The 23,362-nt window shown below is 40.9% G+C and overlaps 1 protein-coding gene across 1 annotated transcript in view; it reads right to left on the bottom strand.

The window, feature by feature from the left end:
• Nucleotides 1-14,138, bottom strand: part of RFX6 (regulatory factor X6) — a 36,699-nt gene extending 22,561 nt beyond the window's left edge. Inside the window, exons 1-5 of the mRNA XM_075708066.1 lie at nt 13,961-14,138; nt 13,332-13,488; nt 11,666-11,789; nt 10,052-10,113; nt 1,601-1,678 (exon numbers count right to left, since the gene is read on the bottom strand). Of these exons, the coding sequence (XP_075564181.1) occupies nt 1,601-1,678; nt 10,052-10,113; nt 11,666-11,789; nt 13,332-13,488; nt 13,961-14,138 (599 nt within the window). The remainder of the gene's footprint in view (nt 1-1,600; nt 1,679-10,051; nt 10,114-11,665; nt 11,790-13,331; nt 13,489-13,960) is intronic.
• Nucleotides 14,139-23,362: the final 9,224 nt, after the last annotated feature.

Genomic DNA, 23,362 nt, shown 5'->3' on the forward strand with positions numbered 1-23,362 from the left:
ATATTTTCCCTGCCTATTTCTTCCCCAAGCTTGATCCAGGAACCATTTTTACAGCTCATCTACCAGAACAGACATCAGACAAAGGACAGATTTTATGATGGGTCATTATATGCAACAGCCAGCAACCAGGAGATTCACTCTCAATTTTGAATCCCTACACTGCCTGACTCTTTCCTTACCCAGAAGCTTGTTCTTAACCCCAGGCTACTGCGTCATTCTCTTCACACAGACAAATCCAACCACAGTGATGGCCCAGACTGTGCAAAATGAGCATTTGAGCTTCTGTTCTAAATCAGCTAGGGATGGACCCTGAAAATTCAACATCTCATACATGAGAGCACAAGTCCTAACACAAAGAAAAGGTTCCTAACTAGTGAATTGAGTGAGTACTCCTGAAAATCTGAGAGACTATCTATGCCATCCTTATGTGAGCATGTATCGTTGGAAATCCAGCCGTGGGGAATTTTGCAGAACCTGCACTTTCTTTGCATTCGTTGCTGCTAGATTGTGCAAGGACAGAGCTTTACATGAAAAGGGCACTGGCTGACATAAAGCTGAGGACTAAGAGTAGTTTTATTCCCTTAAATGAAAATAACTGTCCTTTAGTCAATTAAATGAGCAATTTGTTCAAGATAATTCCGTATTATGAAAGAACCTCATCTCGCTGTGTACCAGCAACACCTCCACAGCTTTGGATAAATGCCATTTCTGGACAAAAGTCATTTCTGGACAAGGAAGTGACATATTCCAGTCTATTATACCTTAAGTCCTGCAGTGGAGAGATCCCTCCTTTTAAGCATCATTGGCAACATTACCCTCGATTTTTACACTTCTCTTATTGTTTGGAAAATGTCTCTTTGGATATAACTTAAATCTGCCAGCAGTTGAATATTCTATGTGTGATTATAAACTCATTTATTCCTTTCCTTTCTCAGAGTCCCCACTTATACAGGTATACTGCCATAGACAATGAAAGCCGTCATTCAAGCCATATGTGAACAGAGACATTTGTTTTACGAACTATTAATCTTTGGCAAACCAACAGGCAGCTATCGTAACGTATTGATCCTGCTAGCTGTCCCTTAAATAAATATAATTAGAGCTTCCTGGGTTAGGTTTAAACTGATATTAGCCAGTCAAAGGACCTGTAAATATTAATCTACACTGACCCCTCCCTCCTGCCCACAGGTGCCAGCTTCACACCATTCTCCAGACGTTTCATAATGCGAAGCTGTCCTGGGCAAAGAACTCAGAGGGTGACACACAAGCAAACAAAATGAGACAAGTGTTCTGGAAATGGTATTTTGCTGCCTTACACTAACTCGAACAAATCCTCTGCTGATATAAGTTGATGCAGCTCTACACTGATTGAGGTGAGGCCATACTGGATGATACTAGCAAAAGATCTAGATCAACTTGTTAAAAGAAAATCGATGTCTTCAGGGAGAAAACTGCTACCTAAATCTGGGAATGCCAGACATTGAGATTTGCAGCAACGCTAGTTCTGGTATCAACAACAATTACTATCCTATAAATACCTTCCTAAGAAAAGGTTAAAGTTAGACCTTCACCGACTGTCTCAGAAGTTACGTTACTGTACCTGGTTAAGCCTTTTCCAGAATACACAGAGTGGTAATACGCACTACTTTCTTTAATGCCAATTCCATAATAGTGATACCTGTGGAAAAAAAAGAGGAGTGTTTATGAGTGACGTGTCAAGTAAAGCAAACTGTCAAATTGATTTTCAATGCTTTCTGAAAACTTTTCTTAACAGTGTCTACCAGTACCTTTCACTGACATGGGACAAAATCTGGTCTTACAGAAAACAGTATTGTCATGATTTGATCCAAAATTCAAGGCTGGGATCTTCTTTAAATTTAAAACACTTACTTTCTTACAAGAATGTAGCTGGAACAGCAGATCTCCTAGCCACGTGTTACATCTCTTTTCCCTAATGTGCATTCTCTTTCATTTTACTTCACTTGTTGAAAGAGTGCTAGGTTTGATCCACCAGGTTTATTTTATCAGGCTGTTTTATCACTGTTATATTCAGACACTCTCACAGGGCACTTTTCAGTTGAAAATAACTCTCCAGTGTACCCTATAAATTAGTGTTCAACCTCTTATGACTAAAAATTCTAACATGTCATTCATTCATTCTTCTCTCAAGTTCGAGGGTGACCAACTCTGATGAATTATTTAGCTGCTTAAGCAGTTCTTACCCACATTTGTATCCCTTGCTGCTCTACTGGAAATTATTGCTCCCAAACAGAGCTGAAAGAAGGAAATACATGCCTATTGCTCAGCCTCTGCAAGTGCTGAGCCCAACATCTTAACCAAAGACACTAAAGTGGGGAGCTTGGTGCTAAGAAAACTGGCTAAGCAGTAGATACTTACTACCTTCCACTGGTTTTGCTACAAAAGAAGTGACCTTCAGGAGAAGGGCAGGAGAGCAAGCTGGGGGCAGCTCTTTCTTTACTGATCATAGCAAAGTTTGCTTGAGTTCATCTATCAAAGGTGATAGGCCCTGTCTTATAAATTCCACTCAATAGATTTAAAAAGTGATTGTGTTAAACCAAATTTGTCTAAGCATGTTATGGACAGTATACTCACAATCATTTGGTTTTTATTAAACTTAGCTTGAAAACACCATGGCAGCTGGTTTAACTGATCTGCCTCAAAGTAACATTTGAAGTTCAAGTACATTGCATGTAAACCAAGCCTAACATAGAGGTAACACTTCGCAACACTTTGCACTAATTTCACTGAAACTTCTCAAAAGCTTGAAGAAATGCACTCTTAAGACACAAAGTCCCCAGCAAATAGTTCATAGAACACATAAACAAAAGTTTTCAGCTTATCTCTTCTGTTTCTGGTGATGCCCATTAAAAAAAAAAAAAAATACAATCTTACTGTTGGTTCATGTATGGGACAGTCACAGATAAGAACAAAACCCTCAAATGCTTTATATTTACAAAGCTGACAAAAGGCATTAGATACAAATGATATTTAAGAAAATGCTCATTAGGATGATATATTTGCTTAGCCTAGGTAGCTTTGAAAATCTCATCAGAAATAGTAATTCTGTTTCTGGACGGACTGTTGTGTGCATTCAGGATTTTACAGCCAAGAAATGTGACAGAAAGTGGCTGCTGTTAAATGTCATAGCTTTTACTGTTTGCCTGAAAGTGATGAGTCTACACAACACCACTAGAACACAGTAGTACCTGGCGATCCATAGGAAGGCCAAAAGTTTCTCACCTATTTCTTTATTGTTAGTTTTCTTGCCCTGTAAGTGTATTTGTCTGAGGGATGGTGATGTGGTGAACTGACCATTTTTAAAGACCTGTTAATACTCAGAAGCTCAGACATAGGACTGTCTGCTCATAACAGTTCCCTTTTTATCCATTAAAGTCAGAGTTGGCTGATCAAAGCAAAGTGACACCTCAAGGTGTCCAGAGGGACCTTTCATTAACTGTCATAATGCTAGACAGTTGTCCTCCATTTCACATACAGTACTGTGTCACCTGCGTTGTGAATTAAAGTCCTGAAGGTTTTCAGCCACTACTTTTGCTTTAGGAGTATTAAACAGATAACCTTGGGCCAAAGACCTGGATCTGGAAACTCTAATATTTGAAAGAGTTCCGACACAAATGCTAAAGGCATGAACATTTTTAATTCTTTCATGAAAATTAAGTAATTTTAGATGTGACACAAGAGGTATTTAAAATACACATGTACAGATTCTTTGAAATAACAGCATTTACTTAATCTTGACATTGCAAAGGTTGTGCATTGAACAGGATGAAAAACAAAATAGAGCTGTGACCGCTTCTTTAACAATGTTATCTGCACATTTGTCATTGTCCATGTAAGAAAGCAGTTGTCTACATCTCATTCCAACACACTAAATTCTCCAGTTTCAATCACATGCCATTTTTTAAGTTCTAAAAATACAACTTGACACTTTCACCACAAATGTGGAATTCCCTCCTGCTAAATTTGGAGAGGGCCAGAGGCAAGGAAAAGCATTACTTCTTTAAAAAATTAGGATTCAATGTCTAGATTATTCAACATCTAATTCAATATCAACATATTTGAGCCAGAAACAGGAATTATTGCATGATTTGGATTCTCAGGTTTCCAGTGGTAGGCAGTATACTACAGTTCCTGCTCTGGAATGTCCCAAGATATCACAATTTACCATTGTAACATTTTGTTATGTAGAGAATAGATATTTTCAGTACCTATTCAGTGTGTCTTAAAGGCATAGCAGTTATCATTCTGATTTCCTTCAGCGATTTGTGTAGTTGAATTTTTGGTACTAAAAAATACAGCTTTCCAGTCATGACACAGAAGCAATAAAAAAAAAATATAATCTGTACTTTTCAAGCTCTGACTTATTTCATAGAGTAATAATGTATAAGGATTTTTATTATCTTACAAGCCAAAGTAATTAGCTGAACAGCTTATTTTGGACTCTTTGTTGAGAGTAGTATACCCATTCCAGACACACTGATAACATCTTTAACCTACAACTTCAAGTACCTTCTTTCTGTCTCTTTATATGCATATCTCTATGTGTATGTACAGTATATATGTATTTTACTATTTATATTTCTATTGTATAATTAATAAAATTAAACAAGTCATCATAAGAAACTTATTCTCAATTTTTGAAACAAAACTTTTAAAAAACAAGCTGAACTGCTTTCCTCTTTTAATTTCACTGATTTGTTGTAACATATGTTCCTACACAACTAGTGGCCCTGATTTTAGCATACACTGACACAAATGATAGCTGATAAGGAAATGATAGGCTTAAGCTGTTCAGGGACTTGCAATAACTTGTTATCATGGGGCCAGCTGCCATATCAGTTTTATTAACCCACTAAATCACTCCTAATAAATAAGATAATAGTTTTCAGACATGATGGATAAAAGCTAAGATTCATCATTGATCAAAGTCTACAAAGAAATTAAATTGTAACTTAAGCTCAAACAGTCTTCTGTGTGTATGGACTGAGCAGTGTATACGTTTTCCCGAATAGCTGCTCCAGGTAATTCATGTAGTGTGAAGATTATAACTGAATTCTAGCAGTGACCATAGTATGTTCAACATTACCTATGCAAAAAGTGGATTTAGAACCTGCTGCATAGACAACTGTTGTTTATGAAATACTAACCTAAGATAGCAGTGTGCAGTATTTATTGTGCTGGGTCTTCTTCCACTCAGCAGGAATATAGACAACTTCCCCTACAATCAGCAATCTGGAGTGATTAGCAAGGGCATGAGAGATGAATGAACTTTGTTAACAAAATTCTGTCCAATGTGTTGTACCTTCTTGGCCAAATGTTTAAATGAGTGTCTTAGTATTGACACTTTTGTACAAATGGGTTGTTGGATGTAAACACAGAGGGAGAAAGACTCTGACTCAAAGTTCTAGGATTTACTAGACCCCTTTTTAAGTCTCTTCTTTGCCCAGAACAGGAGATGACAAATGCTGCTTGGAATCAGAGGAACTAACATTTCTGTATGTCACACCTCAGAGTAGCACCTGCATCCCACACCTTAGAGCAGAAGTTCTTTCTCAAATCCAATTCATGCTCATGAGAACACTAGAAAGTGCTTGGCCTTGTATCGGTGTGGGAGAAAAACAACTTCTGTCACCTTGAAGATAATGGAAAAGGGAACAGATTTTCTTTCCTTTCTTCTGACCACAGCCAGGCTCTATCAGTACATTACTGTGTATGCATGCAGTGTGCAGCAAGGAAGTCTATTCCTGGGGAGTTAGCCTTTCTTTGCAATGTAAGAACAATGCTTCCATTGGAGAGGAATTGTCTTTTTCCTTTCATGCTTTTGCAGCATCTGGCTCAGTAGAGCCCTGAACAATGATCAGAGCCCCTAGGCAATACCACAGTACAAAAGTATCACTGTCAGGAATAGTTAGTACTGTTACTGCTCCTATTAACATTATATTGAAATAATGATAGCAACAGCAGAAATAAAACAATGTTACTACGTTACCATGCTTAAAAAAATAGGATTTAATTGCTAGTAAGAAGTGTCTCTTACCAGCCCCAGTAACCCAGCTTTGTTCCACACAGAAACAGCTTACAACATTTAGAGTCCATGCTGACATAAAGCAGAGGGTAACTAATAATTTACTGCAACTGATGAACAGTCCCTTAATTTCCTTATTAATTTAATGGAAATACTTCTGTAAGTGATACTTGTGTGACTAACTCCTACCTGGTGAAGGCAGAAATGAATTTGCTCCTCAGTGAGACTGTGGTTCTGAGGGGAGTATGGTTCCACAACATCAGAGACAGGTAAATAATAATCAGAGATTTTTATTTTATACTACCACTTCTCTATGACTACTTGCTGCTGATTTAAGTCTCTGAACTGGAGATACTGTCACCTGTGCCTCTTGTGAGGCCCTTTTTTGCACAGAAAGAACAATGTAAATGTACCTTGGTGGAAATGACAATTGCAGAGGAAAAGTCTGCAAGAAAGAAAACTCCGATGAAAAAAAAATAAGAACAAATGCCAGATGTTCAAACAAAACTTGCTGATGCCTCATCCCTTTGAGGAAATTGTTCAAGAACAGTTAATCCATATGAAAATATGGCACATAATACCACCAAGGTCAGTAGAGATATGGGATCTGCTGAAGAAATGCTAGGCATGAGGTATTTCTCTGCTAATACTGTTAAATGTCATAGAGAAAATGGCCATGTAATGACACATATCCCAACACGATTTTGTAGCTAGATTCTCATGTCAGAAACTAGATTTGAAATATACCCCTTTACTCAATAGATGATGACTTACTGTGCTTTAAATTATGCAGATACATGATACATTTTGGAAGTTTGGATCCTGATTGGATCTTGTCAATTTATTAGATGTGTCAAATCAAGGATATAATGAGCATTTGAGAGACTTTTCCAACTGTATTCTCTCATTCATTATAACTTGAAAGTGATTGTCCAAACATGTTAGGTTATGAACCTGACTAAGACTTACTTAACAAAGGCATTGATGAATTAGTAGGTTGTCAAATATTCCTGCACAGATTGTGAATGCCAGATCTCCTAAAAACTTAAACACAACACCAGCAGCAAACGTCCCTCTGTGAAGCTAAGTCTATATCAGCTTATGCCTGTAACCATAGCTGAACTTCACCACAGCAGACAATACATGAAACCCCTCTTTTCCCCTATAAATACCCTTTTTAATAGTAACTCTCCTCAAGACCCCTCTATTCAGCATCTATAGGTTATCTACAAAAGATAAATGAACTTCAGTTCCAGTTTTTCTCTATACAATACAGATTGTATACTCTCTCTGGAAAAAAATCAATGGATTACAAATTTGGAAGATTGCGGCAGAAACTATGCAAGAACTGTTCCCTGTTAAAAAAGGAAAAATATTCTACACAGGCTTTATTACCTTTGGAATTTATTTTTATTAATGATTATTTAAAATAAATACTTGAGACATACTCAAGAAATAGAATCTCTGTAAATATCTGAATTGAAATTCTTCCCCACCTTTGTTTATACTGCAACAAAACCTAAAATTCACAAATGATGTCTCCTGTGCATTCTTACCAAAACTGAGGTGGAATCAACTGGCTATTTCTTATATTTCTAAGACAGGAAGAAACCCAAGTATAACATGAAACAACCCTCCAGAATTAAAGTAGTAAACAATGCATCTTTCAGACATTCTTAATGTATTGCAAAGCACTTAACAAAACCACAGTCTTGTAGGCTTTTTTCCTTTTCAGTCTCCTTCTGTTTTGAGTTTTGCTTACAAATTACTGAAAGACAAGAGTAACTTTGTCTTTCAAGGCTAAGTTGTTTAAAATAAAGATTTTTCCCAAACAAACAGAATTTGAGTTTCTTCTGTTCCTACCAGTATTCTGGTTTTCTATCTTATTCATTAGCAAAATATTTCTTTGATTATTTTCCGGGGTTTAGTTTTGTTTCAGTAAACCATCAACTCTTTGTTCTTTCTTCTATAAGTCAAGGATAGTTCCATGAATCTTATTCAGTAAGTACACAAACACATTTGTAATTTTAAGCATGTGTCCTGGTTTCGGCTGGGATAGAGTTAATTTTCTTCCTAGCAGCAGGCATAGTGCTGTGTTTTGGATTTAGTAGGAGAAGAATGTTGATAACACGCTGATGTTTTTAGTTGTTGCTGAGTACTGCTTATGCTAGTCAAGGACTTTTTCAGCTTCCCATGCTCTGCCAGGCGCACAAGAAACTGGGAGGGGGCACAGCCAGAAGAGTTGATCCAAACTGACCAAAGGGCTATTCCATACCATATGACGTCATGCTCAGTATATAAACTGGGGGGGGTTGGCCGGGGAGCAGCGATCGCTGCTCGGGAACTGTCTGGGTATCGGTCGGCGGGTGGTGAGCAATTGCATTGTGCATCACTTGCTTCGTGTATCATTGTTATTATTATCTTTATTATACTGTTACTATTAGCATTACTATTTTACTTTATTTCAATTATTAAACTGTTCTTATCTCAGCCCAGGAGTGTTTCTCACTCTTACTCCTCCAATTCTCTCCCCCATCCCATCGGGGTAGGGGGAGTGAGCGAGCGGCTGCGTGGTGCTTAGTTGCTGGCTGGGGCTAAACCACGACAGCATGAGAAAAATCCTAGGGCTACTCACATAAAGGTAGGCATCTCCTAAAATATAGGCATTAATAATAAATGTTTAATTTCTGTGTATACACAGAAAGCTGGACACAATATCTATCCTAATTTGCTCCTCATAGCAATGTCTTATTTTTAGGAAAACCTGTTTTGAAATCAATAGAAATATACAGATAAGGATCTGGTCTAAATTTGATTTAGGATTGAAAACCATTAAGTTTTTTGATAGTTACTTTAAAAGAACAAAATTATTTAACTAATCTTATTTTATGTAGAATGGTATGGGCATGTTATTTAGGTTTAAATATTTTTATTGATAATTGATATTGATAAACACTGAAATAACAGTTTAAATCACAATGCTCAGAGCCAGTCTTGGTTTCAGGCAATACAGACAACTGTTGTATTTGTGATTCCCCAAACAGGGATAGAAGTTTCCTAGAATTACCTAACTCATAGCTTGACACTAGCAATATCCTACAGCATTATTTTGACTTCTCTACATTCTTTACATCGATACACCACACAGTTTTTCATTTCCTTAAGAAGTAGCATTCCCTTATTAAAAAACAAAATCAGATTGGGTACAATTCGTCAGTCCTTCCTCAGCAGTCTTGGAATCAGGACATAGGAGGGAGGGTGGATGTAAGGGAATATGTTGTTGCCACTGTTCACCACAGTTTTACAATAACTTTATCATGGCCAAAAGCATAGTGCCAGAAGCAGAATGAATAAAAAATTCACGACAGTTGATATATAATTATCTGGGATCTATTCCCACAGCCTAATATTCCACAGATCAAATATACAAATTAATTGGATACATTACTTAAGAAATGACTGCACTGTAGATTGTGTACTTTTCAGACTTTTTATAAACTACTCACAACAAACAGCAGCCTTGTACCTTCTTCTCAATTTAAGACAATGCTTTTTTCTAGGGTCTTTAAATTGACCCATATGGTTACATAGAGAACACAATGGAAGTTGTTATATTTGCAAAAGGCAAATAAAATCACAGTTAAATTGCACATTATTTATAGAAAGAGGAACAGCTGTAACAAAGATATATGTATTATATAATGGGTTTTATATATAACATTTTGACATTTGCAACAAATGCATGGCTTTATGAATATAACGACAAGTTTTAGAAGCTTAATTAGTTTAATTTTAGAAATTATGCCTGCAGTAATGTTTTCAAACTCAAACTCCATATCAGTTTCATCAAGTACATGAAAATTATCACTTGCAGCTTGTCACCTGAATAAACCCCCCTGCCAATTAGTATATATTATGGAGACATGGAAATACATGCAATTCCTAGAATGTATTCTGTAAGTGGATACACAAATAATTGTGCCTTACTTTGAATGTCCCCTTGTTCCAAGCCGCCTTGTGGTAAGGAGAGGGAATTTCTGGCGAATGGTCTAAAGAGAAAATAACTGTATTAATTTCTAACACCAGTATACTTTCTTGGCAATCTGTTCATAGAAAAATCGTAGTGTAAATATATGGTCTAATGTAGCCCATGAATAAATAATCGTGATACTTATGTCAAAACATAAACAATTAAGCATGTTTTACACTGCAGGGGTCCTTCCATCCTTGTCCATCTTTCTGTGTATCTCCAGTTTTCCCATCCATAAACTCATTCGCACTCTTCCCACCTGTTCTTCCTTTCTGTTTTCACTCTACAACTTAAAATCTAATTTTCTTCACCAGGATCCTGTTTCATTCATGTCTTTAAAGCACAACAGTGTGTTTTGCTTCAGAGATCTAAACAGAACCAGGGAAAGATCTTCCCTCTAGCTATTCTGTTTTCAAAGTCAAACAACTAAAAATAAGTTGATTTTTTATTTGAAAAGTGTGATCTGAAAGCAAGCAAATATTTGTCTTGCAGGTATTTCTGTGTCCTCCACTACCAAAGTGCTGGACAGTCTTAAACTTATTTATGCTCACTGAAAACTTATGAAAGCTTCTGTTAGTTATATGTTGCACATAAAGAATTCATGTTATGTGATTTAATCCAAGTCAAGCAAAACATTCTGTCACTGGACTCCAGAGATTGAGATTAGTGCCCTAAAAACATCCTACCTTTCCTGTAAAGAATGATGCTTAAGGCAAAAGGTTTATTAGGTAAAAAAGTAATTCAGTAATAGAGGTAGATCCAATAGATACATCTAATAGATCACTGTCAAAACAACATTTAAGTGGAAAGCTATTGTTTTCCTCATTTATACTGAAACTGTGTAATGAAAATTAGGCATACACTTTCTCAGTATATCAAATTCAAGAGGAAAAGAATAAGTAAGTGAACATTTTATGAACTGGATTTTAAATCCATTATTATTATTTAATTAAATTAATGCATTTTGCTATGTATGAACAATGACTAGATCAGCAGTGTTTAAAAAAAGATGATCCTTGAAGCATTTTTGGTTTCCTGTTTCACTAACTACTCAGGATTTAATTTGGAGAGTTCACATCTCCCTTTCATTAAATGATTTCAGGATTAATTGTAAGGAAGGGTAGAAAAGAGGATGAATCAACAATTTTTTCATTCAGGAGCTCTTTGTGTTATTAATTTTTATTCCCCTTCTTGTATTGCTTCTTGTGTCACATCTCACTTTACACTGCCTTTAGTATAATTAAAAGTGTCTTCTATATCAGATCTGGTTTTGTGGAAAGAACCCTATTAATGTCATTGTCAAAAAGAAGGGAAAAGGGGGGGGGGGGGGAAGTTGTTTTTTTTTTTTTTTTTTAAATGAAATAACAATAAATCAAAGGGAATTTCAGCTTCACTCTCCTATAAGGTGGTGTCATGAAATCCCTTCATACGGAAGAGTGTAGTTAGCTTGATTCCATATACGTTAGCAGTAGAAAACATGTGAATTTGAGATGCATTTTGACACAGGTGTACTAAATTGTCATTCTATCAAAGAATTAGGCTAACAAATTCTGAAGACATTTACTCTTTACCTTCCCAAAAGTTGCAGCACAGGCAGGTTCCAGCTTCTCTTTTCTGCAGAAGTCTAAATAGTGTGCATAAAGGATGCATCTTGGTAAACAAACTCCTTCACAGACAATGTAGTTTTCTTCCAGCCTGCATAGAGAAAGAAACCGGCAGAGTAAGAAGCAACATGCCACGTCTCTGCATTTTAGTTTTCTTCTGGGTTTTGGTACTGCCCTCTTTTTTTTTTTTTTTTTTTTAATTTTACTGCAGATTTCCATGAGAGCACACAGATGAGTTTCTATGGAACAAGACAGACACTACAGACTGACTCCACACTTGGTACTTAGGGTAGCTGCAGAATACAGAAAACCTGGGGACAGGTCCCTTTTCCTAATGAGTCTTTTTTCAATGGCTGGACTTTTCTGCTTTCTATAAATGATTAAATGATCATCACCTAAGAGCCAGCCTTGCTCTGAAAATAAGAGCACTAACTACACTGTGAAAGACTTGGGTTTAAGTCTGTCCTTCGAACAGAGCAGGGGCTTGAACTTGCATCTTCTGTCCCACTGAATCTGGACTAATGTCTCTATTCTTCCTATTTTTGCTTTTTAATTTCCATGCTGGACCTGAAATTGTTTCTTGACAAAACCATACTGAAAAGCAAAGAACTGGCTTTTTCTAAAGGGGATACATTTTTATGTAGCTTCCCAATCAGTTTACAGAATACAAGTGCCTAGTGACTGTCATTAAAGTAAAATTTTAAAAACTGAAGTAAAAAACCAGTTGTCTTCACTTGAACTGAACTCTTGGTAACAGCTGGGCATTTCACTGTTGTCCTGTTTCTTTTCTTTATCAGTCTACATTACTTGCTACTCCTGGGACGATGTGCAATAAATTTATTTGTCAAATTAAACAAATCTGCAAGAAAATACTGTGTAGTAAATGCTGCATACTGAATAATTTTGCACTGACTCATCAGAGTCAAATCCTTACAATTTGTCCTCAGAAGTCAGATGTAAACTAGACCAAGAAACCGGGAAATTTGGATTACTCTCATTTTTCAGTCAGAAGGAAAAAAAAAATTATCTAGATTTGCATTTGGTAACTAAGTTCCCATTTAATTCAACAGCACTCCTCCCTAATTTCAAGTGTGCTTTAATAGAAACATTTATCAATTAATGTCTACAGAATTTGACCTCTTATTTGGTTAATTTTTTTGCCCAGATAGAACGAAGTAAAGTTAGGGCTTCTATGGATGGTAGAATGTAATATAAAAAAAAAAAAAAAACCACAAAAAAACCATTATAAGACAGTGAAAATCTAACATTCATAGCCTTAAAGGACAATTAAAACATCCATTCAGAAACGTCATTCTTAAGCAATGTTTCATTTCTAACCTTTTTTGATACATTTCATCAATTTTCTACATTTCATCAACAGTTGCGAGACTCTGATATAGATTTCTGTTAACTGACAAACCTCTGCTAATTTAAAAAATGAGAAATTTGTGGGTGGGTATCCTCATTTGTAGATGAAGCTTACCTGGGAGGGGGACCCCAAAAGCCAACCAAACAAAAAAAAAAACCCCAAAACCCCACCAAACCCAAAAACGACAAGTATTTCTAAAAAGGCTGTGAGGTGTAACCCTCCGGGGCGGGGGCGGGCGGCGGGGTCTCGCCGCCGGAGCCCTACCATTGCAGGGTGAGCTGCGTCTGCTTCTTCTTGTCCTTCATGATCTGCGTGATGCTCTTCTGGGCAGACGGGCTCCGCTCCGCCGCTTTCAGCGCCCCGCCGCCGCTGTCCGCATCCTCTTCTTCCGAGGAGAGGGCTTCGCTGTTAAAGTGCGTTTCTGAGCGCCGGCGGGGGAACAAGAAGAGAAACCCGAGGGCACGGTTGCCGCCAGGCAGGACGCCGCCTCCTCACGACGCCTCTGCGGCCCCGCAGCCGCCCGGGTAACCGGGCCGCCCTGAGAGGACGGACGGGCGGGCGGGCGGGCCCGGCCGCCCTGCCCGCCGCCGCCGCCGCCGCCTGAGGGATCGGGCGGGCCCGGCCGCCCTGCCCGCCGCCGCCGCCTGAGGGATCGGGCGGGCCCGGCCGCCCTGCCCGCCGCCGCCGCCTGAGGGATCGGGCGGGCCCGGCCGCCCTGCCCGCCGCCGCCGCCTGAGGGATCGGGCGGGCCCGGCCGCCGCAGCCGCCTTACCTGGCGTCCCCGCCGGCTCCCGAGCCGCCCTTCGGGCGCCTGCCGCGCCTCGCCCCGGCTGCCCGCACCTGCCCTGCGGGCGGGCGGGAACAGGGAAGGCTGCCGGCACCCCGCCTCTCACCTGCCTTGATGCCGGCGGGCAGCGCCGGCTCCGGCAGCCCCCGCTGGGCGCCCGCCGCGGCGCGCAGCCCCTCCTCGGCGCAGGGCGGCAAGCCTCGCCCCGCCAAGTCGGCGTCGCGATCCTCCTGCGCGGCCGGCAGCTGCAGGAAGGCGTCCTCTGGCTCGGGTGCCGTGGCCATGCTCCTCACCGGCGCCTCCTCTGCCCCGCCGCGGCGCAGGCGGCGCCCATGGGCGGCGGGAGGGGACGGGACGGGGCGGGCGCGGCGGCCTTAGGGCGGCGGGGGGCGCCGGCCCTTTGTGCGGGGCTGCGGCACCCCGCCCGGAGACGCTGTCAGCCCAGGCGCCGGCAGCGTGAGGGGAGGAGAGGCGGTGCGGGGGCGGCGGCGGGGGCAGGTGTGCCCTAGGGCGCCTTCCAGGGAGGCTGCATGGCCGCCGTGCGGGCGGGCAGAGGCGGCCGGGCCCGGTGGGCGCCACTCCCTCCCCGCGGCAGCTCGCCGGAGGGGGCTCCGCCTGGCACGGGGTCCGTCGGGTGAGGTCTCCCCGTCCCTGCCTCCCGCCTCCCCGCCCGCCGCGGCGCTCAGGCAGGCTGGCGGCGGCTGGCCGGGAGGGGACGGGGCACGGCTGGCGGCCCGGGAGGCTCAGGTGAGCCGGCCCGCAGCGGATCTGCCGGGGACTTAATGATTAACTCCGGCCGGCGGCGGCTCCCGCTTGTGCCGGGGGGCAGCTCCGGGCCCGCCGCGGCGGAGGCGAGGGGGCGGCCGCGGGGCTCCCCTCATCCCCGCCGGCGGAGGGCCAGGGGTGGCCCACGGGCGCTCGGCTCCTCGCAGCAGCCTCCAGGCCGAGGCGGGCAGCCGGCGGTGGCTGGCAGGCTGCGGGACCCTCCCGGGCACCGCCTGTTACCGTCGGTATTTTGTTATTTCCTAGGGTCATTGTGTGGGTGTTGGAACAAAACGTCTTGGTTGTGCACGAATAAATCACGTCGATCTGGCGGACGTGTCTTTGCTTTGCTCCATTTCAGCGCGCTGAGCGAGAGAGGTGGTGGGGGACGATCACAGAAAGATGGTCCCTGCTTTTTCCAGAGAGCGAGGTTGTCAATAGGATGGAAAATTAGCCTCATCGCTGCAACATCCACTCTTTTAATGTGTCCTCATTAAAGCAAAATCTTGGGCACTGTGCTCCTCCCAGGTAAGGGCTGGAAAGTTGTAGTATGGCTTGTGGTGGCAAGCAGCCCTGAAACGCTGTATCAGATGAATGTCTGAGGCATTCTTCTAACCGTCAAGTAGTCACAGACACAAAGCTTGTGAAGAGCTGTTCTTCCTTCTACTCTTTTCCAATCTTTTGTTGCACCTCAAGTCATTGATCCCACCAGCAGTACAAAGAAGCAGAATATTACCACTTCCACTCCTGCACAGATGCATTATCAGACCAGCTATTACCTATTGCATCTGTATTTAACAAAGCCCCATATCTGCCAAAAGGCCCAAAACTGCATCACAAGTATGAATGATGGACTTCAGAAACGAGGAAGATGTGTGAGAGAGTCCCAGAGTCAAAAATGACATTTAGCCTGAACTTTCTGCTGCTTCTACTTACACCTCTTCCCTTAACCGTGTAAAATATATTTCCTTCCTTACTGGTTACTCTATTCACACATTTCTTCCATGCTCCCATATCCCCTTCTTACTTCATATGTGATGCTATACATGACTTCATCCATATGCCTATGTCTATATACGACCTTGTCAGTGCATCAGTTCTTAGCATAACTCACTGCGACAGTTCAGCTTCTGGTTTCAATGGCTTTGGTTTGAGGTTACGGTAAAATTGCATTTGACCCTTAGACTTCTCTGTGACTTTTGGCTGACCCAAGTACTTCAGAATTTAGCCCATGAGGATCAGTATTTCTATGGTATAATAAAACCTTCCAGCTACTAATTGTTGTGTTGAATCTTTTGTGAGCAAAATCCAGTGTGCCATTGTCTTTTTAGTAATATGGAGCTAAATGTCGATATTTATTGTGTAAGAACAGGATTCACCTTTGCTATGATATCACAATATCCTCAGTGACACTAATGAATTCTAGCCACCATCAACACAGGGATTAACTGAGTGAGGGGTCCGGTCCAGGGACCAGCTAGTTTCCACCCTGGGGCAGCAACCATTTGTAGTCCCTTTTTGTCCCTTCTGAGAGCCAGGCACTGATTTAATTACCTTTGCTTAAAACTGATGATGATTTTCAGAGCTTTTTCAGTAAACAGAAGTTCTCCTTGGACCTAGTAAACTTTTCTGGCTCATACAAACTGTCCCTTACTTGTTCTTTCAAAGCCAGTGAAAGATTGTTGTGTGGTGTTACCAGCTTTGCATAAAACTAAGCTTATGTTTGCAGTAGTAAAGAAAGAAAAGTGGATAGGCCAGCACTCCTAAGTAAACACATAACGTTTAAAGCATGCACAAGAACAGGTACATCATCCAGTGCCAATATGTGAGCAAACATATCTACTCTATAATTAATAGAAATAAGGGGTTTTTTTAATAAGTAACATATAATAAATTAAACAAAATATTGTCCTCTGAGAGGGGACAGACAGTGCTCTTTAATAAACTCAAATTGTTTTAAAAAGGTTCTATATGAAATCAATGGCAATTAAAGTAATTTACAGGATGGAAAGATTAATTCTGGCAAGCAAAGGGAAATTGTGGTGTTTGAACTGTTCACCCATGCAGCAATAAAACAGACAAATCCTTTTGCTTTATAGAAATTTTTTTCCATAGTTGGAGGTCGGAAACAAAGCAGGATTACAGACAGGTATCGTTATACCTATGTGATTCCCAAAACTTTGTCTCGCTTGTTCTTAAAGATCTATGGTGATGAAGGGTCACATCATACCCAGATCATCTGTCAATGAAAAATGTTTATTAGTGTCAAGCTATCTCCCTTTAGCTTGTGTCCATTGCTTCTTTTTTCTGTCTAAGAACATAATTACTCTTGTTCTATTTTCATCACTTTTTTAGTATTTGAGGACTGTTGTCATGTCTCCTCTCTGACTCTCTCTCATTTCATTACTAAAAACAAACCAGTACGATTCAATTGGCTGTACCAGTTTCTTGCATCTCCTTGTGTCTTCCAGTGTTGCTCTTGCCTCCCAACTCTTTTCGACTTACTTTTTTGCTTTGCTTGAACTTATTTTTGCCTTTTTGTGTCACCGTGGAATATTTCTTTACCATTCCTCAGAGTCTTTTCCATTATTCAGCAGTCACCATGACGTGCTTTGCTGTCAGGGAGTTCTCAGAGTAGTTCAAATTGTCGTATTTCTGGTACCTGCATGGTACATCTGTGGCATTTTACTGGCACCACGGAACTCCCAAGAGGGACTGCCAAACCCAGCAAAACAGCCTAGGGAGCTGTCCACAGGTTTGCCGCCTTAAGTAATTTTCTTCGCCACTTCGCAATTTTAACTTCCTTAAAAATCATGATACCTTCACACTCTTGGAACTAAAAAAATTGCCTTAGCCTTTGGTCTTCATCTTATCTTACTTATTTCATCCCTCATTATCTTCTTTCAGACCATTCCTACTTCCATCCTGTTCCTACTATTCTCTTTGTACCATGTTGCTTCCATTTTCAAGTCCATTTACCAGTCTGTTGAGCCAGACCATCTCTGCCTTCAGTGACATTTTTGCTATTATTTTTGTTTATTTGTCTGACTTCCCTAGAGCCTTTGCCTCACTAATGCATTCTGAAGTACCTATTCCAGCATAAGCAAATCAACACGAGTTCATCTTCTGTTTACTGGACCTTAAATGTGAGAAGTACTCACACCCACCTATTGAAGGTGTTAATTTGAGGCAGCTGAAAAGGTCTCTTAAAAAATAACTAGCACACTCTTTTTACCTCAAGGAGTTAATTCCTAGTCTTCTGTTGTTTGATATAATCTCAGAAGCGTTCATCCTGATGGAAAGGTCATATTTCATATAAACAAAACATGCTGCTTTCATTATCGCTTAGCGTTCTTATCCTTGTACTCTCTTTCAAGGCTAAAAAAGTGCTCCGAGTACTTTTTAGCAAACATCTCTGGGCTGCAAACCCAAAATGTTCAAAATGGGTTCCATGTTAGAAAGGAATCTTCAGGATCTAACTTAAGTTTTAAGCTGTTGTCCATCTATAGCCTCGATGTTCTTGGAAGAATGGACTCTTGGACTAACCCTCCTGCAGCAGGGACTGCTTTTCTCCCTGCACTGTGTGCGAATCAACACAGCGGCATCTAACAAATAATGCAGCAGGTGAGGAGAATATCCCCTTATTTCAGTTGATTACAGGTAGATGTTCTATAGGTGTGTTAGGAATCAAAGCAGCAGTAATTTTAGAGCATGATATTTCATATTTTGCCTAAAAAAAAATTTAAGCTAGTAATGTCATAAGAAAGAATAGCCTTTCCCAAAGGCTAAATCTGCTTCTCATCTGTGTTTTGAACACTTGCTGCCACAGTTGAGAAGAGGTAGGTTTCAAGTTTCCCGGGAATCTGGGAACATGGCTCCCATCCTGTATTAGTCAAGAGGCTGGTTTCTGCTAAGCAGTGCCTTAGACACCGGGATGGGAAACACTGTTTCAACATTTCCTGACACTAGAATCAGGCAGTACTGTGCACTGCTGAACTGTTTGGAGATGAGGCCAGGGAGGCTCAGGGTGGCTTGTGTTGGCCTGGGTTATAATTTTCTTTTTCTGATCATTAACTCCACATTTGAGTTCTTGGTGACTTTATTGTTTGGTTCAGGCTGCAGAATAAAGTGAGCCGGAGGGCACTGGGATCTCCACGTCCACTTCTGTTCTTGGGATTCAGAGACTGACTATTCCAGCACACAGCCTCTCCCTACCTCAATCCTCTTTTGGGATCCACACACCACACCCTTTCTAAGCAACAGCTGTGTGCGCTTCAGCTCTTTGCTGGAGCAAAGGAGGGACACAAAAAGCTAAGGCAGGTGGGCAATCCTACCCACCGTTTGAACCCCCTGCTGCTGGAGTGGACAGTCCACCCAAAAAGTATGATCTCAGCCTTTGGGAGACAGAAGGGAGGGGGCAGATGCAGAGTTGGGCTAGCTGGAGTTGTAAGTACCACGGACATTACAGCGCTGATAGTGCCTAGGAATTTTTATTATCATTTGGTGGTGTGTCCATTGAGAATTGGAATCCTATCAATATTACTCATTACTGAGTAAGATCGAAATGGTGAAGCAGAACTGTTAAAACATATATTCGCATATATCTGTTTATTATTTTCCTATTCAAAAATTGCACTTCTATATATATGTTAATTGCAATCATGGCATTTGTCCCTGGACATGAAGCATGGGATACATCTTGTCTAACTTTGTCTCAGAGTTAGTTCTCTGCGTTTAATCTGGTCACCTCAGTCTCCCTTGACAGTCAGTAGAGAAGAAAAGGTGTCTCCCAGGGATAATTCATACTGGGCACATTACCTACTGAAACAAATCATCCTCTTGCAAATCTGTTTCTCTTCCTTGTCTGTACTGAGAGCCTAGGAAGTTTTGCTTAGTTTTAGGTGAATTTGGTAGTGGTGTAATCCCACCAAAATTCAACAGATTCAGTTATACATCTTGGAGTGAATGCTCAGATACATGTGCTCTGCAGCACAGTAGAATTGTTCATAATTTACATGTGAAATACCTTTTATATTGGCACTCAGGTATTGCACCATGTCATCTTGCTGCAACATTCCTTTTTCTTGTTGCCAACACAGCACATTGAAACAAAATGTTTTCAACTTTACTTGTATCAGTGTGACTTGCTGGTAGCAACAATTTACTTGAGGGATTCTGTGTGTTGAACCGAAAAAAGGTCTGGAAGATAAATGCAGCAATAGAAACACAATTTGTTATTGATCTGTTCCTGTGTAATTTCATGATGTTTACCTAAGTGTTGGAAACTGTTTCACTTCATATCCTCCCCAGACAAATGAACTACATAGAAGCTCTGGTACAGTGTTGATGTCAGGACTATTTGGTAGACTCTAACACCTATTTCTTTCCAAATATGCTGCCAGTACAACAACAGTACAGTATGGTACATACCAGTATTCCACAAGGAAATAATGATTTCTTATTATCATCAGTCTTTGTTGTTCTCTCTGCCTTGATATAGAATGGATCTAGCTCTTTCCAAAGCTCTATTTCTCATTTCCCGTGACTCATTACAAGGAACAGTTTTAACTACCAACACTTCAAACAAGACAGCTTTCCCATTTTTTTTGGTCCTTGCCACATTTCAGTGTTTACATTTTGTGAGTATTTTGCTCTTGAGTAAAACAGAATCAGTGCACTAAGCTAAAAGCCCCTGTGCATATAGATCTGTCACTGCCAATGCTTTTTGAAAAGATATAACCAGGAAGGAGCTTTTTAATCACACAAATTTCTTTAGGGAAATATCTATCTATGAATTAAAGGGTCAAAGCATTGAATCATCCTCCATAATCTTAGGTTTATTGTTTCCAATAGTTATCTAATCATTCCTTTTGATAAACTAATTGTAATGATGGCTTTAGATCATCACTCACTGTAAGAAAAATTTCTTTGCCTTTACACATTTATTGCAGCTTTTTCCTGAACCCTTCCCAAGGCGCTTATACCTCAACAATATTTTCAAAATAATTTCTCTAAAGAGTTTATTTAGTGCTGGTGGCGGAGGAGGATACACGTATCATCCCTTGCTGCCACACAGTGCTGTGACTTCTCTGAAGTTTGAAGAGAAAAGGAGGTGGGGAGAGATGCAAAGGCGGGGCAACAGGCAAAGAATCCTTAACTGCCATCCTTAAAAGCCATCCTTAACTGTGGGGCCAGGAACTTCTGTCCTCAGTGGAGAGGGAAGGAGCATCATTCACTGCCCAGCAGGGCCAGCCCAGCAGCTGCAGCAGGGGAGTGCAACCTGCACCAGTGTCTTTTGCCCTCAGCAAGCTCTGTGAGCCCTGCTGCTAGTTCCAGTGCTGTAAAATCACACAAACACGGTTCAGTATTATCTGTGCAGCCAAGAGAGTGAGCATATAATGTTCAAAGCTATGGAACTGAAGCCATCATGTGCTACCCAGGGGGACAGCTGTGCAGCTCTGTGTTATGCATGTCTGTGCGTGTGTCTACACAAACATACCACAAGTAAATAAATTGATTACCCAAATCACCCAACCGATTACCCAAATCAAATAAACTGATTACTACTGCCCCCATGCCTGACTACCCCCACCTTCTTTTTTTAAGTTCCCATTGTGGCCTATTAACAATTTCACAGCCTGTACAATATCACACGGAACTTTTTGTGTTTGTTTTCATAATGCTGAAAATCTTTTCCCAACCTGGTGCTGAAAAGGCCCACAAACCTTGGCCTCCCAATAACTATATGAGCAGGGTCAGATCTGTGAAAGTAGAGGCTTGTCTGACAAGTTAATTCACCATAGAAGCTTAGAGTTCCCTTTGTAAGGAACAAATGCTGGCATCCAGTAGATGGTGATGTTTAATAATATATTTCCTGCTCTGTCTCCAGCTGATGAAGCCAGACATGTCTGTCTGTCTCTTTATATTTGGGTATTTTACTTATCTCCTGTTCTTACGATCTTTAAATGAAAAACCATTCTGTTTTGTATAAGTGGACGCTTCTGTTTTTCTCCCCAAAGAGCAAATTTCAAAATAAATAAATAAACTAACATTATATATCTGTATTACAGTAACCCTTTCACAGTTCACGTGTCTCCATCCTTTACAAACACAGAGAAACTCTACAGTCTGTAGGTGGTTGAGGTAAACTGCAGGTGGGGACTTCATAGTCTGACCTTATGTAGCTACATGGAATTAGTAATTTCCCATGACTACCTCTCTCTCAAGTTGATGTTAGACAGTTATCTCAGGTTGCTTATCTCGATTTTAAAATGCCATTTTTCAGTACATATTCTTTTTTCCTCTGCCAAATTGGGAGAAAATGTTTGTATTCATATAAGTACATGCTCCTACAAGCTTACAGACTGAACAGCCACTTCACCATTCATGTATTTGCACTGTGCTTTGGTGGACAGCGTCCAGGAAAGAAAAGTAAGGAAGCCAGCCGAGTTTTTCACTGGGCAGCTATACAAACATCTCCAGTGTTCTTCTCCATGATCCAAGAATAGACCTGAGGTTAGAGAATATGTTCACCCTTGACAAAGTGGTTTTGAGAGTTTCTGCAGATACTCCAAACAGCTCTATTAGCAACACTTGTTCCTGTATATGTAGCCTATCTGCAAATAACAGCTAAATAGGTGTTAACAGAAGCAAACCATTAAAGTCAAGGGACTATTTATGTAAAGCTGAGTCCTCAAGGCTCCACTAACAGTTTGGTACAGCTCCCCAGAGCGCTGCATTTCACAGACAACTCACCATTGCTGAAAACAGGTTGTTTTCCCCTTCTGTGTCTCTCTGTCCACCTTATTACTTGCCACACACTCCTGCTACTAACTTTGTGCCAGCTTCAGCACTTGTCAAACACTTCTGTGTCAGTTTAAGTCACTGAAATATCAGAAAACAAGACCAGGAAAAGCCCAATGAATGGCTTTCTGACATTTCAATGAGTTAAATCAGCCAGGGAGTGTGATGAGAGCCAGAATATGGGGGGGGGAGGGAGGGGGGCGGGCAGTGGTGGTACAACTGGGACTAAGAGAAAGGGAAGGAGGACTGGGTAGGGTAGAGGAGGGAGAGAATGTGAGAATGGAGGGGAGCAAGATGTCCTCAGTCCTGCAGCAATAACCTGTCAGCCCTGGTGAAATGCGTGTGGAACTGCAGACCTATTCATTGTTGTCATAGGTGATATGCATCTGGCAAAAGATGCTTATTAGATTTATGCAGCCTTTATTAAACAAATGATCTCACACAGATACTGTGCAACATTACAGTTCTGTAATGTATAACTAACCTCCTCCTTTTTTTTTTTTTTTTTTTTTTAATCCCAGGCTTGGCTTTCCATCTTTTATAGAGTATTATCAATGTTCTTCCTGCTAGGCCTGAACAGAAGTGTGCTGCTCTAGGAATCTACTAAGTGCTATGACTGGGTGTATAAGACTCTGGTGTTCTGTTGCTTTGGATAATTCTGTTTTTTTCACTCCGGAAAATCTTTTTTTCTTGAGATTGGTTAGCCACAGTTTACAGAAAGTCTCAGGGACAGACAATGCTTTCACTTGGAAGTTGCTCAGGCCCTCAGTTAATCTGGAAACAAAACTACTGTCTGCCCTTTTGCATATTCCCATTTGTAGTGTATTGTCTGTATTGAGCTGCAGGAGTAAGGGCGGAGAGAGATTCAGGCACTCACTAGTCTCTGAGTTATAACAATTCCAGCAAGAGTTTTATAAGGTTGGGAACCAAGTGTTTGCAGTCA

Source organism: Pelecanus crispus, chromosome 3 (assembly GCF_030463565.1).
Source record: "Pelecanus crispus isolate bPelCri1 chromosome 3, bPelCri1.pri, whole genome shotgun sequence".
NCBI classification, from domain to species: Eukaryota; Metazoa; Chordata; class Aves; order Pelecaniformes; family Pelecanidae; genus Pelecanus; species Pelecanus crispus.